The 20546-nt window shown below is 40.2% G+C and overlaps 3 protein-coding genes and 1 long non-coding RNA gene across 11 annotated transcripts; 2 read left to right on the top strand and 2 right to left on the bottom strand.

Annotated features, from left to right (window-relative positions):
* Positions 1 to 579: 579 nt before the first annotated feature.
* On the bottom strand, positions 580 to 6796 carry LOC103392276 (high-affinity choline transporter 1-like). Its single transcript, XM_025063762.1, has 8 exons — positions 6613 to 6796; positions 6310 to 6423; positions 4689 to 4844; positions 4452 to 4600; positions 4070 to 4213; positions 3765 to 3918; positions 2641 to 2858; positions 580 to 2462 (listed from the first exon to the last, which is right to left on the bottom strand). Exons 1-8 carry the CDS (start codon positions 6794 to 6796, stop codon positions 1812 to 1814), a joined length of 1770 nt encoding a protein of 589 aa, XP_024919530.1. The 3' UTR covers positions 580 to 1811.
* A 1729-nt stretch (positions 6797 to 8525) lies between these two features.
* On the top strand, positions 8526 to 10323 carry LOC112488288 (uncharacterized). Its single transcript, XR_003052171.1, has 2 exons — positions 8526 to 9178; positions 9232 to 10323. It is a non-coding gene; the product is annotated as an uncharacterized LOC112488288 (long non-coding RNA).
* Positions 10321 to 16199, bottom strand: LOC103392278 (claudin-14-like). 7 transcript variants are annotated; one of them, XM_017040142.2, is made up of 5 exons: positions 16063 to 16199; positions 14364 to 15035; positions 13215 to 13279; positions 11918 to 12176; positions 10321 to 11383 (listed from the first exon to the last, which is right to left on the bottom strand). In XM_017040142.2, exons 4-5 carry the CDS (start codon positions 12149 to 12151, stop codon positions 10889 to 10891), a joined length of 729 nt encoding a protein of 242 aa, XP_016895631.1. In that variant the 5' UTR covers positions 12152 to 12176; positions 13215 to 13279; positions 14364 to 15035; positions 16063 to 16199; the 3' UTR covers positions 10321 to 10888. The 7 variants fall into 7 exon arrangements, with proteins under 7 accessions (XP_016895631.1, XP_016895632.1, XP_016895633.1 ...); XM_017040143.2 differs by having other exon boundaries at positions 13215 to 13265; XM_017040144.2 differs by lacking the exon at positions 13215 to 13279.
* On the top strand, positions 15259 to 20468 carry LOC103392277 (F-box only protein 47). Of its 2 annotated transcripts, none has more exons than XM_017040140.2 (11): positions 15259 to 15492; positions 16104 to 16259; positions 16423 to 16587; positions 16723 to 16799; positions 16990 to 17064; positions 17696 to 17804; positions 18036 to 18209; positions 18425 to 18574; positions 19002 to 19144; positions 20054 to 20213; positions 20327 to 20468. In XM_017040140.2, the coding sequence occupies exons 2-11, from the start codon at positions 16118 to 16120 to the stop codon at positions 20425 to 20427; spliced, it is 1296 nt and encodes a 431-aa protein (XP_016895629.1). In that variant the 5' UTR covers positions 15259 to 15492; positions 16104 to 16117; the 3' UTR covers positions 20428 to 20468. The 2 variants fall into 2 exon arrangements, with proteins under 2 accessions (XP_016895629.1, XP_016895630.1); XM_017040141.2 differs by having other exon boundaries at positions 15260 to 15473.
* The last annotated feature ends 78 nt before the right edge of the window (positions 20469 to 20546 follow it).

Raw genomic sequence — 20546 nt, 5'->3', positions numbered from 1 at the left:
AGTAAAGATTTAGGATGAGCAAACACACAATTATGGATCTACACACACACGGCACACCCTAAATGTATTCATCATTTGGAAAAATAATTTCTTTCAGATCATTTTACAGACATTAGTCCTTCAAAAATAATTAAAAACTATATTATTTTTAAAAATTCTCCTATTTTCAGCCAGGTTCCATTCATTGATATGATGTACATGACACCTGTCACAGTGAAACTGCATGAGCGTTTGGTGTTGTGAATGTTTGTTTTTTTTAATATATAGCAATGCATTTGCTTAAGCACATGGATTAATGTTTTGGTTCATTTCCTTAAGCACATGGATTAATGTTTTGGTTCAAGAATACTTTGGATTAATGTGTATAAGTATACATTAAGTACACAAGTATGCAGTTCATGGTACTGAACACTGTTATGTTTCAATAAAATCTCTTCCATTCAGAGAGAACGTAGGCTGTCGTAGGCTAAGGTAGTATGAGTTATTGGATGTTAGCGCCAGTGACCACCAGTGACCACCAGTTGACTTGGTGTTCTAAATGTTATCAGATACTGGGATGGGGAACGACATTTGTTTTTGTTTTTTTTTGCATATTTGCTGGCAGTAAGAGGTCTTAATATTGTGCTTAAAAGACAAACAATTGTCTTGTGAGCCTTAGCACAAAAGTGATGACGTTCATTTCTTCCAGAGAGATTGTTATTTGGGATCGGACCGTGAGTTTCACATGAATGGCGGGGAGGGTTTTGTTGGCATGGAAAGCATATATCATCAGTATCCACAACTTATTTTGCCTCTGTGCCAACTTATTCGAGTTTTGGAGATTCACTTCTAAATATATGACAAATAACCTTTGTCAGTAATCGCAAAACAATTCAGTCTTACTCTCAGGCTTTGCTGTAATTCCATTCCATCAATTATGATTTGTATCATCTTATCTGAAGATGTAGAGTGAAATCAGAGAAGAGGCAAGATGGCTTAATGCTGGGGTTCTCAAACTGGGGGGCGGGCGACCCTAGGTGGTTTCAGAGCTATTGTAAGGAGGCAAAGCAATGCAACTTTATTTTCATTTCAATACTTTTTCTTCTTTTTACTGTTTCTGCCCAGGCTCCTAAATTGATGTATTGGCTGTAAATGTCACTGCTCATGAGTGATAGAATAATTGAGAATCAACGGGTTTATCCGGGATTTTGCCAACTAAATAATATAGTGAATTGTTGGTCTCAGAAATGGTGAATATCACTTTCTGTGTTAAAAATCAGCAAAATGTATCTATCTGTGAAACATAGGTCCTAAAAAATATTATTGCTCTATTAATAAATATATTCTACACAACTTTACAACTCAAGTCAAGAAAATAAGACATTTTTTTGAAGCACTGACATACACGTAAACACCAACACCCACACTACACACGTGACGTGGACACAGATCCTAGCTCAGATATTGCACCGTTCCCCGGACCAGCTGAACCTCATGTAGGACAACTGTTCGTCTACTGAAGTTCCTCTGATCACCGTAGCAGCACATACGTTAAAATGATTGTAGAGGTTTTGGATTCACAGTCAGGACACCGACACAAGAGAGAGTACGTTACACTCAACACAGTGTATTCACAGCCAGCTTCCTGTTTCCAGGCAGAAGTAAAAGAAGGAGGCACCTTGTAATCAGCACAAAAACAACACTTTGAAGCCACTGCAAATTTTCTGTTGACTTAGCTTCCAGTGCGGCAGTAGCAAGCTTCCTGAAGAATGTTTTAGAATCCTTCTTCTCCGTGTTCCCCGGTGCCTCGTTTCCTTTGTGCCTCTGTGGTTCTAGTGTTCGTCTGGAAAGGCCTCCGGGCTGGAAACTCCATCATCGCTGAGGATCTGAGCGTTGGTGAAGGTTCCAGCCAGAGAAGCCCCCACGGCCTGGGTAACAGGTGCCATCTCTGAAAGGTTGATATCATGGTTCTTCACCAGTGTGGCCTTGTCCATGATCTCCTTGCTGTGCTTGGTCACCACAGCGTCCAGGACGTCGTACTTGTGGGACAGCATTCCACTCTCAAATAAGTACTTGGCCAGGTAAGAAAAGAAAACGTTGGCCAAAAAGGAAGCGATCATGGAGACGGACTTGAATGGAAACCGCTGCTGGACAAAGTACTCGATGTCGCCGGTCAGCGGGTGTGTCCTCTCCTGCATCACCCAGCCAGGGTAATAGATGAAGGGAGGGAGTTTGAGATACGACTCACCTCCACCGATGCGCAGCAGGAGACCAAAGATGTAGCCGGCCACAGAGCCGTAGGTGTTGGTGCCTTTGACGAATAGCACGCTCAGGAGTTGGGGGAAAATGATGACGTAGACCAGGTCAGAGCTCAGGTACCACAAGCCATACACTGACCCGGTCAACAGAGCCATAGCTGTGGCCAGGGCGCCGAATATGAAGATTGTGATGCGCATCACCCACACGATCTCCCAGTCTGAGGCCTGGAGGAGAAATAAAAAAAACAATTACTACTATTAATAACAACCCTGCTTAAAATGTAATTTTAAATGTGTTGATATTTATTTTTGTGCTGTTTAATATGTGTACTTTAATCTGTATACCATCCACCATGTATACATTGTCTAAATTATTATACACTTGTTTTTTTCTTCTCCTTACCAACGGGCGGCAGGCGACCTGATAGATGTTCCTGGCAAACATAGAACTGGCCGAGAGAATGGAGGAATCCGCCGATGACATGACTGCAGCCGACACCGCCCCCAGGCCGAAGAAGGACACGTAGGACGGGCAGAGGTGCTGAAGCACGATGGGGAGGATCATGTCTGACTGTTCCTTATCCTTCGGTGCGATGGACCCATAAGAAGTTTGGTTCCAGTCTGAGAAAATGGGGCGGATAGAAATGAATAGAAATGCTAACGTTACAGTCACACGCCCTCTGAACACACGTCATCCATGGACCATTAACTGATGAGTGAACTTGTTTTCATGTACAGAGTGTACATCAGCAGTGACGAAGACATCACTTTAAATGCATTTTAATTGGCGATCTAATGAATAATAATCTAATTTATAATGACTGATCACGGTCGCTGGCCATAAATTCAAACTTAACATTTAGATTGTTGACGGAATACCAGGGTGCTGGAAAAGTGCTGGAAATTCTGCATCTTAATGATCTATCAAAAATGAGTGTTTGAAGTACTGAGGACTGAGGATTGATTCATTTAGCCTCCGTTTGATAAATAATGATTCCTGCTAATGTTTTTTCTTCTTCTTTTGATTTGTTTTGTTTATCAACCTTAAAGCTCGTACATCAATCTCATCTCACGTTCCCTGATTCTCCATCATTTTTTCTTCTCTTTAATTTCCTTCCTTTTTTCCTGCTGTTTTTCTGTCATCCCCCGTATTCTTCATCCTTCATATTTACACAGTGCCCCCCCTCTCCCTCCCTCCATCCCTGGACACTCACAAGTGCTTGATGAGTGACTTCAACATGAAATAGTCTCTGATGAACCTGATTAATGAGCTCCTCTTTAGATACAATATTCACTAAACCAGCACGGTCCGACAGCTCTCTCCTCTGTCGGTCGTGACTGAGTTCCGTCTGCCGTTGTTTACCCTCCAGACACCGTATGCATCTGCATTCACACATGGAAATAAAGCTGCTGGAGTGTAAACAACCCTGACAGGAATCCCTTTGATTGCCAAATAAAGGATCAGTTTCCTGGATTTCTCATTGTCTTATACAGTAATATATGTTAATAGATATGGCTTCTATTTACCAGTGGAGGCTCCTATAGCTCCTATAAGGACTGAGGGGACGGCCATGACCAAGCAGCCAAAAGCAGCGAGGAAAGAAAGGACCTGGGCGTAGGTAGCTGACGAGGCAGAAAGAACCCGTTGAAAATAGACCTGCCAGGGAATCCCCCCCAAGATCTAAAAAACAGAAACACCATAGTGAATACAGACACCACAAATACAGTGGATTTAAGGCAGTTTAAGGCGACTAAATTTAAGGATTTAAGGCAGTGGATTTAAGGCAGTTTAAGGCGACATGTTGAACCCTATGCTAAAAGCCTCGGCTCACCAGCAAACAGAAGTTGTCTGCCCAGAGCCAGCGGTCATCAGGGTTGATCTTCCCCAGCCAGGGTGTCTGGTAGATGGCTTTGTGTGCTGTGACGCTGATGTCTGACACAGCAGGGTTGGACAGAGCCGAGGGCACACTGATCCACTGGTGGTCAGAGGAAGAGAAGATCAGAGTAAAATGGCCAGTAGGAGCGTATTGGTTAATTTTTGAGCAGTAATATGTCAGAATTACAATCCAAACTGCAAAATCTTGAACCAATGAGGATGAGGAATCTAATCCCATACCACCAATAATATAATTTTTAGTAATTTCTAAATACAAATATCACTTTGTATCTTGGAATTGAATTGAAATGAATTGAACATTTCACAGTAAAACTTACCAGGCCGATGAATATACAAAACAGCTGCACCACATCTGTATAGGCCACAGAGTAGAGTCCTCCAACCAGGGTGTAGAAGATGGCTATGAGAGCTGAGATGATCACCGACATGTTAATGTTTATGTCCACGATCACGCTCAGGGTGGCGCCTGCAGGGAAACACAACAGATACCGGTGTACTGTAACACTCCACAATTGACTTCAGTGATGAACCAGGACAGTACGGTGACCTCCTACCCAGGGCTGAGAGGATGGCTGCGGACCAGAAGATTTCTCCCATCAGTGCTGGGATGAAGATCAGAGCCCCCATCTTCTCTCCATACAGCTGCTGAAAGGGGTCCAGCATTGTGACGTATCCACGCGATCGCATGGGTTTGGCAAAGAAAAGCCCACCTGAACGACGGGATCAGACGGACACATGAGGCGAGGCACTTTTCATAATGACTTGATGACGTTCCATCAAGTTCTTGGGTTCTTAGAGACAGATCCTGGCCTGTAAATAGATCAATGTGGGATCTCGCTCTTGGCCTGTGGTGGTAAATAGATCAATGTGGGATCTCGCTCCGGCCGACTGTGGTCTGTTGAGCAAGCACTAAATTCCCTGGTTCCACTGACAGTGATTTAACCCAGGCACGAGTCGAATGCAGAGGCTACATTTTACTGAGGGCGGATGTGTCTGTACACGTACGACGGCCAATAAAAAGCTGACTCTTCTTCTTCTTCTTTGGTTTTACTCAACCAAATCAGAAAACACAAAACACCTCCTTCACAACTGTGTTATGTTTTTTTCTAGATAAATTAAATTAATTGAGGGCTGAAAAAAGTCAGAGAGTAACATTATGGGAAGTAACTGGTTCAGTTACAAGTTTGTTTTTCTTTTTTCTTTTAGGTGCAATAACAAAAGCTACAACATAGCCTCTGTTATTGCACCAAGGAAGGATCATGGTTCATCACCTTTAGGAGAATTGTCCAGCAACGTTTTCAGCCCAAAATAGAACAGAATTAAAGTCAGTCCAGTTATTGTCTTACAACTTCTGCTGCCGTGGTCAACAACACCACACCGTCTTACAGTGAGGAAATATGGGGAGTTGGATTTGTACCCTTAAAGACACCACTTCATTATAACTTACATTGTCACCTCCATTATTGTTATATTATTATTATTACCAGTAAATGCTGTTTTGGTTTGACTCATCCTACACATTTAGGAAGCTAAGGGTTTTTGCTTAGAGCTGCTGTAGCTGAGTGTAGAAGGTAACAGCTTTTTAGCTACAGTTGCTAAACACACAGTCTGACACTGCGTTTCACATTTACCTCCAGACACTGAGTTGTGCAAAAAGGAAGGTTGCACATTGATCTTGTGGTAAAAATGCTTTTCTACTATAGCCCAGGTTCATTTTAAAGGCACAAAAAACCCAGCATTTATGTTGGTATAGAGGTGCATTAGTAGACATGAGAGTGGAGTTTGCATCAATACAAAACAATATAGTTATAATTTCTGACCCATATTTTTTTTTTTACCAAACGTTGTGGATACAAGTCCCTGACAGGCCTGCCTGCAGTCCAGATCTTTCTCCTTGTTGTAATTCAAACATTTTAGAAGATTCAGAAAAGTGATAACAGGCTGTTCAGACAAAAAAAATCTTAAATTAGTTGTTATCTCTTAAATAAAGGATGTAATTAGGACAGGGAGCCTGTGATTAACCCTTTATCTGTTCCGAATTATCGGCATTAGTTGTTCCTCGTCCTGTTCTCATCTCTCGACATTCTCAGACTGTGATATGACATAAAGTAATAAATGCTTTATACTTTCGTGATTAAATGTGTGTGTGTGATTAAATGGAGAGTTTTTTTTTACCTACTACCAGGCTGAGAGCGTAACCAAACGGTGCCTGCGCCCAGGCCAGTCCGTAGTCCGGCAGATAGACGTACTCTGCTGTCCCATTGATGTAGCCCCCACCCACCCAGGTGGCTGCGACCGAGAAAAAAAAACAAACAATAACAGTATATCAATAAAAAATTACATTTTAAAGACTGTGAAACTGAATGATAGTTTACAAATGAGGCGCAGTGAAAATAAGAGGTGATAAAATGCGCACAGACTCTTCGCTGGGCTGAAGCCAACAAACAAACAGACTCAAAGAGTGGAGTTAAACTATACCTGTCATGGTGAATCCACCCACGAACAACCCGATGTCCCTTCCACCGACCATGATGCTCTCGCTCCGCTCTCCGCCTTCGCCGACTCCAGAGTTCTTATTCTTCCACGCGGCCCAGATGCCCACGAACAGGATCAGGAGATAGAAGACCACGATAGCTACCAGACCCTCGGCGTGGATGGCCATCTTCGCCCGGTCCGCGTCCACCCCAGATCAAGAGCTGGTGCGCACAGATGTCTGGAGGGTCATGGAGAGATCCTTGTAGAAGAAAAGTTAATACATTTATATATATATATTTGTTCTTATTTGTGTCTCGGTCACATTTACAGAAAACAAGTTAAAGTCATGGAGCGTTCGGCGCGCTGTCCATGGTGCTGAAAGCACAGACCGTAACGTTGGGTGATTTTACAGCGTTTGTCTCCAATCTATTCCATCAATTAAACAGAAACGTTAATGAAATCAACAGAAACACAATTAACTTAACTAAAAAGTCATCTTTAAATACCGTCCACAACAAAATAACAAATACTTTTTTATCTTCTTTTCTCACTGTTGTATTGTCTTTGAAGTGGGATAATTTCCACCCATTGGACTGACATTAAACAGATGACACACAGTGACTGAGAATTCTCTTTGAACACTGATCTCATTATAAAAAAATATCCAATGCGGCTTCTGGATTTCACTGTCCAAGTTTCAATCATATGTAAATCCCAGTGACTGAAACACATACGGATTTAACCCTGATTTTCTTAAAAAGATATTTACCATTAATAAGTAAAAGAGACATTTGAAATGAGATCAAAATAGGCAAACACACATGAAAATAATTCCTCAGGATTCGTTCGTAAAGGACAGTATAATTTAGACTATGGAACTATTTATGTAGATTTTTTCTTACAGCAAACTGCTCACTAAGGTGATGGGTAAAAGGCAGAGATCACATTTCGTGCACAGTGTGCAGCGGTGTGATGTGTCACAATGACAATAAATCACTTTCACTTCCAAACCATCAGGAGAACTCATCTCCTCTTCCTTTCTTATCAAATCAACAGATGAAGCATAGAAAATCCTAAAACTAAACTCAGAAGCATCTACAAAACACGTCATCTCAACTGGAACACCCCGTCGTCTGCAATTTCCAATTTCAGCCACCAGTCACTCCAATTATCCTGCCGATGCAAAATGTCTCCTAAAATTCAATTTTCATTCAAAAATTACCTTTAGCTTAAACAAAGTCAGACGCCAAAAAAACAAAACTGGATCCACATGCGTCTGTGGCTGCGCGGCAGCCGTGCGTAAAAGTCCGGATGCCCAGAGTAAATATGTTCCCAAACCGACCAACTGTTTACTGAGAGCAGCAGAAAACGGTCGCAGTGATGGTACATGTCTGATTGGCTGCAACATGGGACCAAAGCTGAGGTTCGAACCCCTCCTCCGCCACCCCCGTTGCGCCGACACCGTGGTGCCATGAGGCAGCCACTGCATTATTCATCCATCTAAATCAACATCTGTCATTTGGTCATGTGCAAAAAGGTTAGTTTAATAAACCGACAGGGTCTTACCTTTCCTCTGGAGGGCAGTTTTGGAATTACCTGCAGATGCGGGAGAATTAAAAGCCAACAAAGAAAACAACAACAACAACAACAACAACCAAAAAGTGGTCAAAGACAACAAGTTGGTGAATTTTAACAGGTGCCAGATGAAAATCCTCCTGGACGGACGAACGCAGGACTAGGTTCTTTTTTAACTCTCCAATGTTCGTTAGAGAGAGAGAAGGAGGGTGGGAGAGGGAGACAGAGAGAGGCGAAGAGAAAGAGGGGGGAGAGTGGAAGCGAGAAAGGGGGAGGGGAAGAGGGTGGAGATGAATGGGAGTGGTGGGTTTATTGGGTGCTGTCAACACACAAATATGAATGTCTTCCAGGGCAGGACAAAAATAGCACCTGATGGAGAGTGGCATGACGCACGATTCATCCGGGAAAGCTTTCCAATATCGTAATATCACATTGGCAGTGAAGGAAAACCTTTACTTCGCCAGGTTACATTTCAGGCCTGATTAACGACCTGAGGCACGAGGCCCCGGCTCTGCACGGTGACGTGAAGACTGCGTTTCCGCAGCGAACGCTGACTGGACGGAAGCAACGCTGTGGATGTGAGGCCCGCATGTGATCGTTAGGTCGTTCATTTGCATATGTAACACTAACGTTGTTACAAGGACAACTATAAAAAAATATTTTCTTTCAAATACAGTAAGAAAAACTACCAACATGTAACTACTACTACTGCCAAAACAATTACTGTAAACACACAAATACTGATGTATAAATCCTCTTAGAATCAAGTGTATTACGAAATTAATTATAATTTTAACCTTATCAAAGTCGGGAGTTGATGCAGCATCTTACAAAAACGAGTACTTTTCAGCAGTTGTGAAAGAATTTTCAGATTTTTCCTTCCTTCAACGCAGACGTTTAAAATAATTGTCAAATCTCTGTCCATGGTGCTGAACACACGCTGATTGTACGGTGTTTTCCAAGATTCTAATTAGAGACCACGGCTCGTCTGCAGGTTTACTACTTATTAAACGAGTTTGTCTGGATTGTACCACGGCTCGTCTGCAGATTTACTACTTATTAAACGAGTTTGTCTGTAATTAAATATTTGTATTGTCCTCCTCAACATTACACCTTCTGCTAAAATGTTCTTTTTCACATCCACAATTGTATTGCCAGTTGATTGTCAACAATATTATCCTCTATTGATTGACGAAAACTAATTATAAAAAAAATCATTATTATTTTTGAGTTCTTGACATTGGTGTCCTTAAAAACACAACACACTGACATTTGTTTGCTGAGAAGCTGCCATTCACACCTACACCCAACTTGTTCTTCACTCACTTTTCACAACACACACAGTGAAGCCACATCATTAACAGCCGTGGACCGAGTGCTTCATACAGCCAACAGTAAAATCTTTACCTGATTGGAGTAAACAAAGATGGTGACTTCTGTGACAGCTAAAAACAAGACGAGGATCTTTCTGGGGGAAAAAAAAGTGACGTGTCCTCTAATTTAGTATCTGTGCGGCTGCCACACTGTGAGGCAGGAACACCTCCAATTAGTGGCATTTCTGAGAAATAAAAAGCAGCGTTACAGACAGATATGAGCACACCCTGGGCAGCCTGATTACTGCTGTGGAACGCAAGAATATAATCAGGCACAGACATGGCAGAAATATGATGCATTCAACATATAGTCCTAACTCTTTTAGGGACCTCTCTCTGCGTAAAACCATCCTATTGGTGTTGGAGCTCAACTACAGAGGGTCCGACTGATTTAAACTGATACTAGAGGTTGTGCAGAAGTTGATGAACTGCCAAACAATGGATCAGATAAGTCACAGTAACTGACAGTTCCCTGGGAGCCTAGAACAAGAAAGTGACAAAGTATACAATTAGAACTGAGAAGAAACGTCGCCTGTTGTGAATACTGTTTATTTCTGCTGCAACCAGTGAAGGATTAGAGTTTAGCATCAAACCATGAATCTTTCCCGCCTGTTATGAAAGCTTCAGACCACTGCTGGTCATTGTACGGTGTGGGGAGATATTTTCTTGGCACATTCTGACGAACCAGAGTGCCATCTTGGCAGTACTGTAAACACTGAATTATGTAAGGAAGGTTTTTAAAAGACCAGTGAGCCTCAATGACCTGCACAAAAATTGTCATGTTTACGACACATGAAGGTAACTAAATGCTCTTATAAAACAGGCCATAAATCAAGTCCTACTGTAGAAAGAAGCAAAATAAAGCATTTTAGCGGGTCATTGCAGCCATCTAGTGGCCATTTCTGCTCTTACACCAGCACGAAAAAAATTAAGGTCTCCTCTGTGCTGCTCTATTTTCTGGTCGTTAAAATAACGGTGGGATTTTACTGTAAGTCAGACATTCATTCATGAATTGATGTTATTTAAAAAAATAAATTAATAATAATAATAAAACATTAACCATTAAAATTAACCAAGACGTTATTTTACAATTATTATCAACAATGGATCATCCTGGAATCAGAACATTAGTCAGGAACGTTTCAGAACATTAGGACTGATTAACTCTACGCACCTCCCATCTGTGAACATTTACCGGACAATGTCGCCACCTCCTGGTATTTAGCTCGTAAGGCAGCATATCAACAGGTCTCAGCTCCACCTAAACAGACATGATCAAAAAGTAATACATAATAAAGACACATGTTGCTGTGTGCAGCTATTTGATTGGCCTAGAAGTAGTTTTGGACTCTGTATCCATCGTTAGAAAGGGAGCAGAAACAAGACGTGTGGTTGTCCTTCAGGGCCTCGGGAGGTTTGTACATTGGAGCAGGAGAGCTCACGTTGTTGAAGGCCGGGGGACGGGTTACTGTTTGATCCTGCCGCGTACGTGATCTACCGCCGCTGCTGTTCCAGCACAACACTGCTCCTCCACTCAGGCTGAGGAAGGCGGAGGCATAGCCGATGTAGACTGCCAGGCCGATTTCATATTTCATCCCACCGGGAAAAAAAGGGTTGTAAAAGTCCACGATGACATCGTGGGTGGTCCAGGACACAGGAATGAGGCAGAGAAGACCAGCGCAGAGGAAACAGACCCCGCCACTCAACGCCAGGGGTGTCTTGACGAACGAGCTACGAGCGAAGCGGACGCATTTCATTCCCATCACCGAGAGAACAAAGGCCACGACTGACATGGCACAGGAGAGCACCATGAAAGCCCGAGCGGCCTGACGAGGAGAGGGAAGAAGAAAAAACATGCAAACTTTTTCATCAGTACAAAAGGAAAAAAACCTGAAAGCGCTGAGTGTTATGAAAATGAATAAAACAATATTTTAAGTTTAAGAGTTAAACGCAGAAATAACTCAGCTCTAAAAAGTCAGTGTTTGAGAAAGTTGTTATATATTTATATGTATATATAAACACATATTTATATATATATACATATAAACCTGACATATATATACCACCTATATATATCAGTCCGACAGTTTTAACTTTTTTTGTATCTGTTATTGTTGCAAACAGAGACCCCCACATATAAATATATTTATATATGTATATACATATAAATCTGACATATATATACCACCTATATATATAAATATATAAAACATATATTTTATAAATATATGTAGCATTTCCATATTAAATATATGCATTTTTACATCTGCTTTACATTAAACTAAATTATGTTTATACATAGAGTTGACACTGTGTTGACATTCCAGTGTTGCCGTCACCGTCTGGCACACGTGTGGTACCTGCAGGTCAGATGGCAGTGCCAGCAGAGATCTGTACAGCTCACATTGGTAAATCCCCGTGCTGTGCCACACACACCCCATCCATAGGCCCGTCATGTATTCGGTGGCTGTGATGACGTTGGAGCCCACGTAGGCTGTGCTGCGCCAGTGGGGCAGCACGGTGGCCACAACAGTCCCCGTGAATCCCAACAGTCCCAGGAAGAAGCCAAAGACCTGACCTGTCGTGCTGGCCATGGGTTCAGTCGTACGGACGTGCAATCTGAAAAATTTAAAGAAAAACAAAGTCATTATTCATTAGTAAAAGTTATTAAAGTTATCTTTCAGTCCAGCAGTAAAAGCCATTAAACCATTCTTCAACTTTTCACTGCATATAAAATATTTAACAGTTTTACAAACAACATGAATTAGTTCCTTGATTATGAAACACTTTACCCGGCTTCCCAAACCTTTTCTGCAGCGCCCTCTGTTGATAGTGTAAATTTATTGCATCCACAACTACTGCTTTAAAACTCCACTGACTTTTATTTGAAACAAAGTTATTTGAAGAAAAATAAAATAAAATTAAACATCAGTGCAATTTCGCCAATCTGGGATAAATATAGTGAATTTTGAAACATTTTTAAAATAATTGCTTCCTGTCAATTGCTCTGCCCCCCCCACTTTGTGAACAACTACCTAAAGGAACCATTGGTATGAAAACTGTTATTTGTCGTGATATAAATATGTCTTTATAAACACATATTGTTCTATGATTGAACCAATGTTTTTTGTTCACCAAATTCTGAATATTAATTGACTTCACAGGTCAAAGACAACAAAATTATGTAGTGCAAATAAAAAAAAGAAATATAAATTCTTAAAGTCTACAGGCAGCATTTTTAAAGTGACGAGTATAAAACAACTGATCAAGATATTCCTTAACTTTACCTGATATGGAGTCAGTCGCACTCAAATAATAATGGTAATAAAATAATATTTAAAAAAAATCTACTAAACTCTATCAATAAAATACTATTATTTAAAAAAAATCTACTAAACTCTATCTGAAACAGGAGGCCTTTAGCAAATAACTACATTCTCCCTGAAGATTTTTTTTCTTCCTTAAACAGCACGGCCTCCGTCAACACTGTAAATCCCACTGAGCTGTTCAGTCACCGAGTCTGAGTCATTCTCTATGTGTCCCTGGAGTGCAGGCAGAAGAAGAAAAAGTGTAAACTTTCAGTGTTGTGGCGTCAGTCTCCGGTGTGAGTGGCAGATGACTGCATCTGTAACTAATGAGAGCAGTGTTCAGCTTCACCTGCTTAATGCTCTCCTCTGGAGGCCCAGTCACAGCCGTCTATTGGTTAGGCTGCACGCCGCCCCCTCAGGAAACAGGGGAAAAAAGGAAATTAAACATTTACAGAAGTCAGCCAAGCTGAGATGGCTGTTTTAAATCACTAACTTTCTTTTTTTTTTAAAAGCTCTGTGGGTATTTGTCAGCAAGGGACTGAACAACTTAATCATAAGTGAGTGCCTTAAAATGTTGCAGTAATGGATTACAGTGACTGCTTTAAATCATATTATGTTATTATGTTATGTATGACCTGACACTTTCAGACAAAACAATGCCCATTAATTCTCCTTCAACCTGGCTAATAATTGATAATCCTCACTGAGTAAACGCCTGTGAAATCTAGTCACGGTTAGGAATTTACTAATGTTCCATCTCTTTCTTCTAAACAAAATTCCCCGCAGGAAGAAGGAGCCAGAATAATAAGTTCCCACTGTGTCACAAATAGAAAAATATTTCTGCTCAAGCCCACGGGCGACATTCAGTTTTAAACCAGGGCAGAACGCCCTGTGTTTATGTGGGAAGAGAGATTTTACTTCTTTGAAGAACAGAAGCAGTTTTCTATAAAGACTGATTGTTGCCAGACCTGGCATTGTCAGACCCGTCTAAATATCTCTACAGATACAGGCCTCATTGTTGTCAAACTGCGACAAACATTTTGTTGCTCTTTAGTTTGACTCTGAAACAGAAGTTTAGTGACTTATTACCACCAAGGAGCATCACTTTGAGCAATAATTTGTGAATATGGACTATTACAGATGAGGATCCGTTTTTTGTTATATATATATATATATATTCTATGCAAAGGTGAACATTCAAACCTTTATAACTAAAGCTTGTACTCAAGTAAAGGGCATTTTTTCTTGCAGTTAAATTCTCAGCTAAAACAATAATTAATATTTAAATATTCATATATTTATGTTATACAATTTCTGCTGAAACTGTTTATATTGACTCATTTTTAGAATTAGTTTTATTCTCTCTCACTTTATATATATATATTTGTGATCATTATATTTATTCAGAAATGCTTAAAATGTCTTGTTCTGTATAAGAGCATTTTGAAAAGAGTGTAACCTCTCAGATTTGAAGTGATCAACATTTGACTACACTCACCAGCGAGGTCACAGCAGGTCCACGGAGGCACGGTCACAGCTGTCCATGCGGCACACTGGTCCTAAATGACAGCGACGTATTTGGAGAAGTCTCAGACAAACAGGGTCATTGGCACTGATTTCACACCGACTGGCTTTTCCTGTCTCCACAGCGTTGTCAAATAAGTGTCCGTCCGGATGTCATCATCAGCATTATCCCTGTCAGCGCCCGCAGCACCATGTCAGAGATGACATTAGTGACTGTCCGACAGCTGGCCCGCTGCTGTGCACAGACAAACCGGATGAATGTCAGCTGTTGGAGGCAGTGCAGAGACAGACAGTGGGGATATTGTTCTTGGTGCTCGTGCTGTTTGGAGTCTCACAAATTCCCAGCACAGCATCTCCAGATCTGTGAACAGCGATGAATGAAACGATAATCCTATAAATCTGCCTGCTCTTGTTTTATATCCACATAAAGGACACTCATTCATATTATACTGCCAGCAATCAGCTGACATTTAATTTTTAGAAGTTAACCTGTCAGCCTTAACTTTGTTTAATGGCAATGCGGTGTCGACTGTAAAGTAAGATGGGTGAGGTCACTAATACTTCCAGTTTTATCTTGGGTTCATCTTCTCAGCTCGTCTTTGCTCGTTCTCTCTCAAACCGAAGATTTTTCGTCTTCTATGGTTCCCTGTTTAAAGAGAGTTAAAGGATGATCTTGATCAAAGTCTGACTGCGAGACACTGCAATTATGTTTAAGAGAAATGCAGGAGAAAAGATAAATTAAATTATATATTTAATATATATATATTATTTACAATAATAAAACAAAATAACCTCAATATGTGATAAATTATGCATATATATATATCATTTACAATAATAAAACTAAATAACCTCAATATGTGATAAATTATGTCACAACAAGTACATTTTTTACGTTAGGACAGGGATTTAATTAGAGAACAGGTTTGAGCACAGGTTTTTATGACACTTTGATTTGTTTATGATACTTTGATTTGACTGATACTTGAATAGAGTTCCTTGTTTTCATCACAGGCAGCAGAAAAGCCCACAGTATTCTGGCTGCTCTGCTACAACAGAACCTGAACACAAATCATTGCAATTGGTAAGAAACGTCTAACAGGGTATGTATTGTTCTAATTAAATATGTATGTCCTATAAAATGACACATTATCTAGCATACCCTAGCTGGAGCTAGCCAATTAACTCCTGACGTAGCACAGAAGCTACTGAGTCTAAGTTTTAGAGATTCTTTCAGCTTTAAAATGAATCAAAACCCAAACCAAAATTATCATATTATAAACTCTCGCAACCTTAATGGGTACAATAAAAGTACAACTAAAGTCAAACATTGAAAATTAATCGATTATCCCATAATTTTGTCGATATATAATTATATATATATATATTTATACTAAAAAAGCTAGTTTAGCTTGTGACTTAGCATGATTAGTTTCCGCCATGTAACTGAATGGGGCGACAAGCTAACAAATATAACAGATTTAAATTGATGACAAATGTAGATACAGCAACTTAACACTATTGCGTATTCATTCAAAGTATTTAAATAATAGTTAAATAACCTTTTCAGTATTACGTTCACATTTATGCATTTAGCAAACGCTAAATTATTACATTAGCTACCGCTACAGCACGTCGATCATTTTGAGTTTTACCCTAAGGTAAAAAAGTACCTTCCCTAAAACGTCCGTGTTTTTGAACGCCTTTCACTTAGCTGCTTAGGTCACAATGGAGAAAGACTTCAGGAGCGTCAAGAAAACCATTTATCCAACACGAAGCATCAGAACCCGCAGCCAGTGTCACAGCAGACGAAGCTACTTTCACCAGCTCCCACCAGAACTGTTGTACATGGTACTGGATAAACTGTCCCGTAAGTGTGAGGCACACAGCTCTGAAGCCATGATGTCCTTCACATACTGAAGGACCATCTTACTTTTTTTTTTTTTTAAACAATTATTGGATAATTTACTCTGATTCTGAGCGATAAAAATAAATACTTTTGGTAATTAGAAATAAACTGTTGTGTATTTCAGTGCTGGAGCTCAGTGTGTTCAGCCTGGTATCCAAAGAAATGAACAGGAGCATCATGGACTACATCTCTACAAAGGCCTGGAAGTCCAAAATAATCATTCAGAACCACTCAGCCTGGTTTGGAAAGGATTTCGCCAACAGAGCCAAAAGACAGTTCAGAGATCTGGGTAAGTGACAGTTTGCATTTGCTAAAGGTGGTTTTGTATATTTTTACCTATTTTTTAGCAATCAACAATCAGCAGAGTTCTGGACGTCCAATTACTTCTAGCGTTGTTAATGGAACTTTGTGTGGACTTCCTCAGGTTTATTATTCAAAAGATGCAGCATGTTGTTGCCAGCAAAGGAGAAGTTCAGGTTTATCTTCAGCCAGCTGTCAAAGGTAAATGGACAGGCAGGAGTGACAACACACAGGGAGATAATGCATTTTTTGGCAATTCGGTTGACCTGTGTTAACCTGTTTTTCCCAGTCCCTCTATTCCTAACTTTCCTCGCTCTAAATACACTGTACAGAGAATATATTTATCAATTTAATTAATTAATTCAATGCGCACAATTTTGATTTGTTTCAGATCCAGTGCTTCGTATTAGGACAGTGTCTCTTCCCAGGCTGCAGTGGCTTTGCCTGCTACGGTGTCTTACTACAGGTGTGATGAGCTGTAGTACTAAAAGCTGTACTTTTTAGTATTTATCGGGGTGTAGGAGTAAATAATAAGTTTAGTGAACTAGCAGAAAACCTGTAATTTTCTACTTGTTGTTTGGCGGAAATGCAAACCACTCCTAAACTCCTGCGTTGTTTTCCTCCTGAAAATTAGTTTTTGCACACAATTGTTTTCGTTTAAAGATATGTAACTGAAAATAGCGAATCTCCCTCTGTGACCTAATTCTGTCTCCCCCTCCACCACGTTTGTTGTTTTGTGAGGTGGTAAAAGCAGCTGGCATCTTTAAAATTATTCTGCAGCTAAAAGGCTTGGTCTGTTTTCTCATTAAAAAACACCGTAAACACTCCCAAAGGGCAAAGATAAAACACAGGCAGAACCAACAATGCTGCTAAGCTAGTTTGAAATAAAATCTTTTAACATACCCCAATTAAACATACTGTGAATTGTTTTACAAACATCTTAATGTAGAACTGTACAAACTGATTGTTTTATTTTTACTTTTGTGAATTTTTCTTTCCTTTACATAAAACATTGTCTTTATAAGTAGTTTTAGGATACCACAACTCATTTTAGACCTGGAAACAAATAATATTATTTCCTTTTTTTCATTTCACAGACACTAACAGCACAGTGGGATGAGCCAGAGTGTCAAAGAGTGATCAACTTCCTGTTGGAGCAAACAAACTTACTGCAAAAAATGGAGGCAGTTGTCACTGCCAAAGCAGATAAGTATTTAAGTATTAAGGAGGGGAAATACTGCTGAATACTGATGTGGAACTTGTCTTGAGAACATTCTGTTGCCTCTCGTTAACCTCGTGGTTTTCCGTCTTTCTTCTAAACAACATCCCAACTGTGAAAATACAAAAATTACTCTTTGTGACTCAAGACATTTTACTGCTAATGCTCATATACTGCAGGTTGTCATATAAAATCCTGTGATTTCTGTCTGTTATCAAAGGTGAGAGGGGACCAGGAGCTGCAGCTCCGTTGTTTCTGTCGTAAGGTTCTGTTGGATCCGTGGATCAGTCAGCCACAGTGTCAGTTCTGGCTGATGCAGCTCTTGAAGCCTTGGCCCATGGTCAGTCAGGCTCGCCTACTGTTTATCTTCTATGGACCGCTGACACCGGAGGGTGAGGCAGCCTTTTGGTGCTCAGTTAAATTGTTTTTGTTGTTGTTGGCGTTCAGCCGCCTCGGATTAACTCTGAACAAAAACGTTGCCATCGGCATACTGGCTGTTAAACGCAATCTGAGAAATCGTGCACACTTGAACGCCACCAAGTCATTGTGATGACAAACAGACAGACAGACAGTCAGTGAGTGAGTGGGACTCCCTCTCTTTGTGCAGGTACTCTTGGTTGGGAGGATGTTGTGGACAGAGGACTCACAGTTCAAGCTCTGTGTGACCTGGCCAGGGCTTTTCTCCTGCTGTTTTGTAAGAGAGATTACAAAGTCTGGACGACCAACTCGATGCTGGCGATCCTGGAGGAGCTTATAGGTATTAACATCAGCTGTTGGCAAAGATTGTATGTTTCAAAACTACAAGCGATGATTATTATTCAAATATACACATCACAGTTAGATTGTCTGAAAAGTAGACGTTAAGATATTCACACATCAACGTCAGATCTGGATACATTCTCTGAATTGTGAAACAGTAGATTATTATTGACACTTTAATTTAGTTCAATATTATATTCAATATTATAATTGATATTATTATATTATTCAATATTAAATGTTACCAAAAGCCTTTATGAATCAGAACTTACATGTTGTTTTATTTTACATCTCTGTTAAAACATATTAGGTATTTCCGAGGGAGAAAAAGTTTGATTCATCTTACATGTTGTTTTATTTTACTTAAAACATATTAAGTATTTCCGAGGGAGAAAAAGTTTGATTTTTTTTTTCTTTATGTCCAGTGATTCCACAGCCGTGGCATATGGAGAACGTGGCTCGCCTCTTGGTGCTGTGTGGAGACTCTCTCTGCTACACTGTGTTGGCCAGCAAGGCCCTGAACGGGCGACTGACAGAGGTCTCCAGAATTATTGTCTACATCATACTGGTAAGAGACGATAAAATACAACGCGATTCAATATGAACTACGTGATGCAATACAGTAGGATACGATACAACAAGGGTCAGTTTTTCTGGCCGGACACTCAAATAAAATCAAATAAAACGCAACGCAATGATTCGTATACTTTACGGTTAGAACATCGAAATGTCTAACGTTCATCTTGCTTCACAGTAGCTGCACACAATAACCAGGACAGACATTAACTCTGATATCTGTAAAACAATAGCAGCTAAATTCATCTATTCATTCCAGTGTTGTAGTTCATTTGATGTAATGCCGGCTCAGGAGGAGTGTGAACAGAATACGTCTAAGTCTCACTGTGATATTAATTATTGGACATTGCTGACCTTTTACAGTTGTCAAGCTTTTTTTTTTTGTTAACCTATATTTATATTGTCGAGTCTCAGAGGACTCGGTGACTGACACAGCACTGCCTCTGTTTCCCCACGGCCCATTTAATATACGCAAATTAAAAAGCCATTTGTGCTGACTGGATCTAAAACAATCAGCCGAGGGTTTTAAACAGGCTGCCACTTCACGTGGGAGCTGGACGCTCACTTATTGTAGTGTCAGTAATTTTATGGGACAGCCTGACAATTCTTTTTTTTTTTATATTGTTGATATTTTCAAGGCCGCAAAAATCAGCAAGATTCTTAGCAAAAGAAAAATGAGCAGAATATATATTTATACTCTTTCAACTGCCTAAGGGTATGAATATATATATGTATATATATATATATGCATATATATATGTACAGTATATGTGTATATATATGTGTGTGAGGGTTTTTGTGTAATGTAAGTGTGAGTGTGCATTTGTAAAAAGAATGAATCTATATGTGTGTGGACAGACATGGTTGCTTGGTTAAAATTCTTTTTTTTTTCTACCCTAAGGTCCATGAGAGGGATCGGTTCAACATGGCTGCTGTGGTGAAGCTGGTTCTGCAGATCAGCAGGATCTTCAGCACACCTACTGAGAGGTTCTTCTTCATCCAAAAGATGGAGGACATGTTCTCAGAAATCACCAGAGAGTTCTATGAGATGTCTGTCAGAGGTAAAAGAAAAACCATCAGAGTGTTGGGTCGATTATAGATTAGCATTGAAGCGTATGGACAGTTGTACCTAATGACGTGGCCGCTCATTTCAATCATTTACGATGTATTCCAGGGAACCAGCAGGACAACAGGGAGGCTTTCCAGAAACTGTGCGTTCTCCTGGACTCCAGCGCTCGCTTCCACACCACACTCTTCCTTCAGTTTACAACATGAGAACGCAGCACTGGAAACGAACAGGAGAAGTTACAAATGAGAAGAATGATGAAACAGCGAAAAAAAAAATCGTTACAGTTGAACATTCACAGTGTGTTTATTAGATGTTTTTCGCATTA

The sequence above is a fragment of the Cynoglossus semilaevis genome, chromosome 16, assembly GCF_000523025.1.
Source record: "Cynoglossus semilaevis isolate Cse_v1.0 chromosome 16, Cse_v1.0, whole genome shotgun sequence".
Classification (NCBI taxonomy): Eukaryota; Metazoa; Chordata; class Actinopteri; order Pleuronectiformes; family Cynoglossidae; genus Cynoglossus; species Cynoglossus semilaevis.
This window is presented reverse-complemented; position numbering and strand designations above follow the sequence as displayed.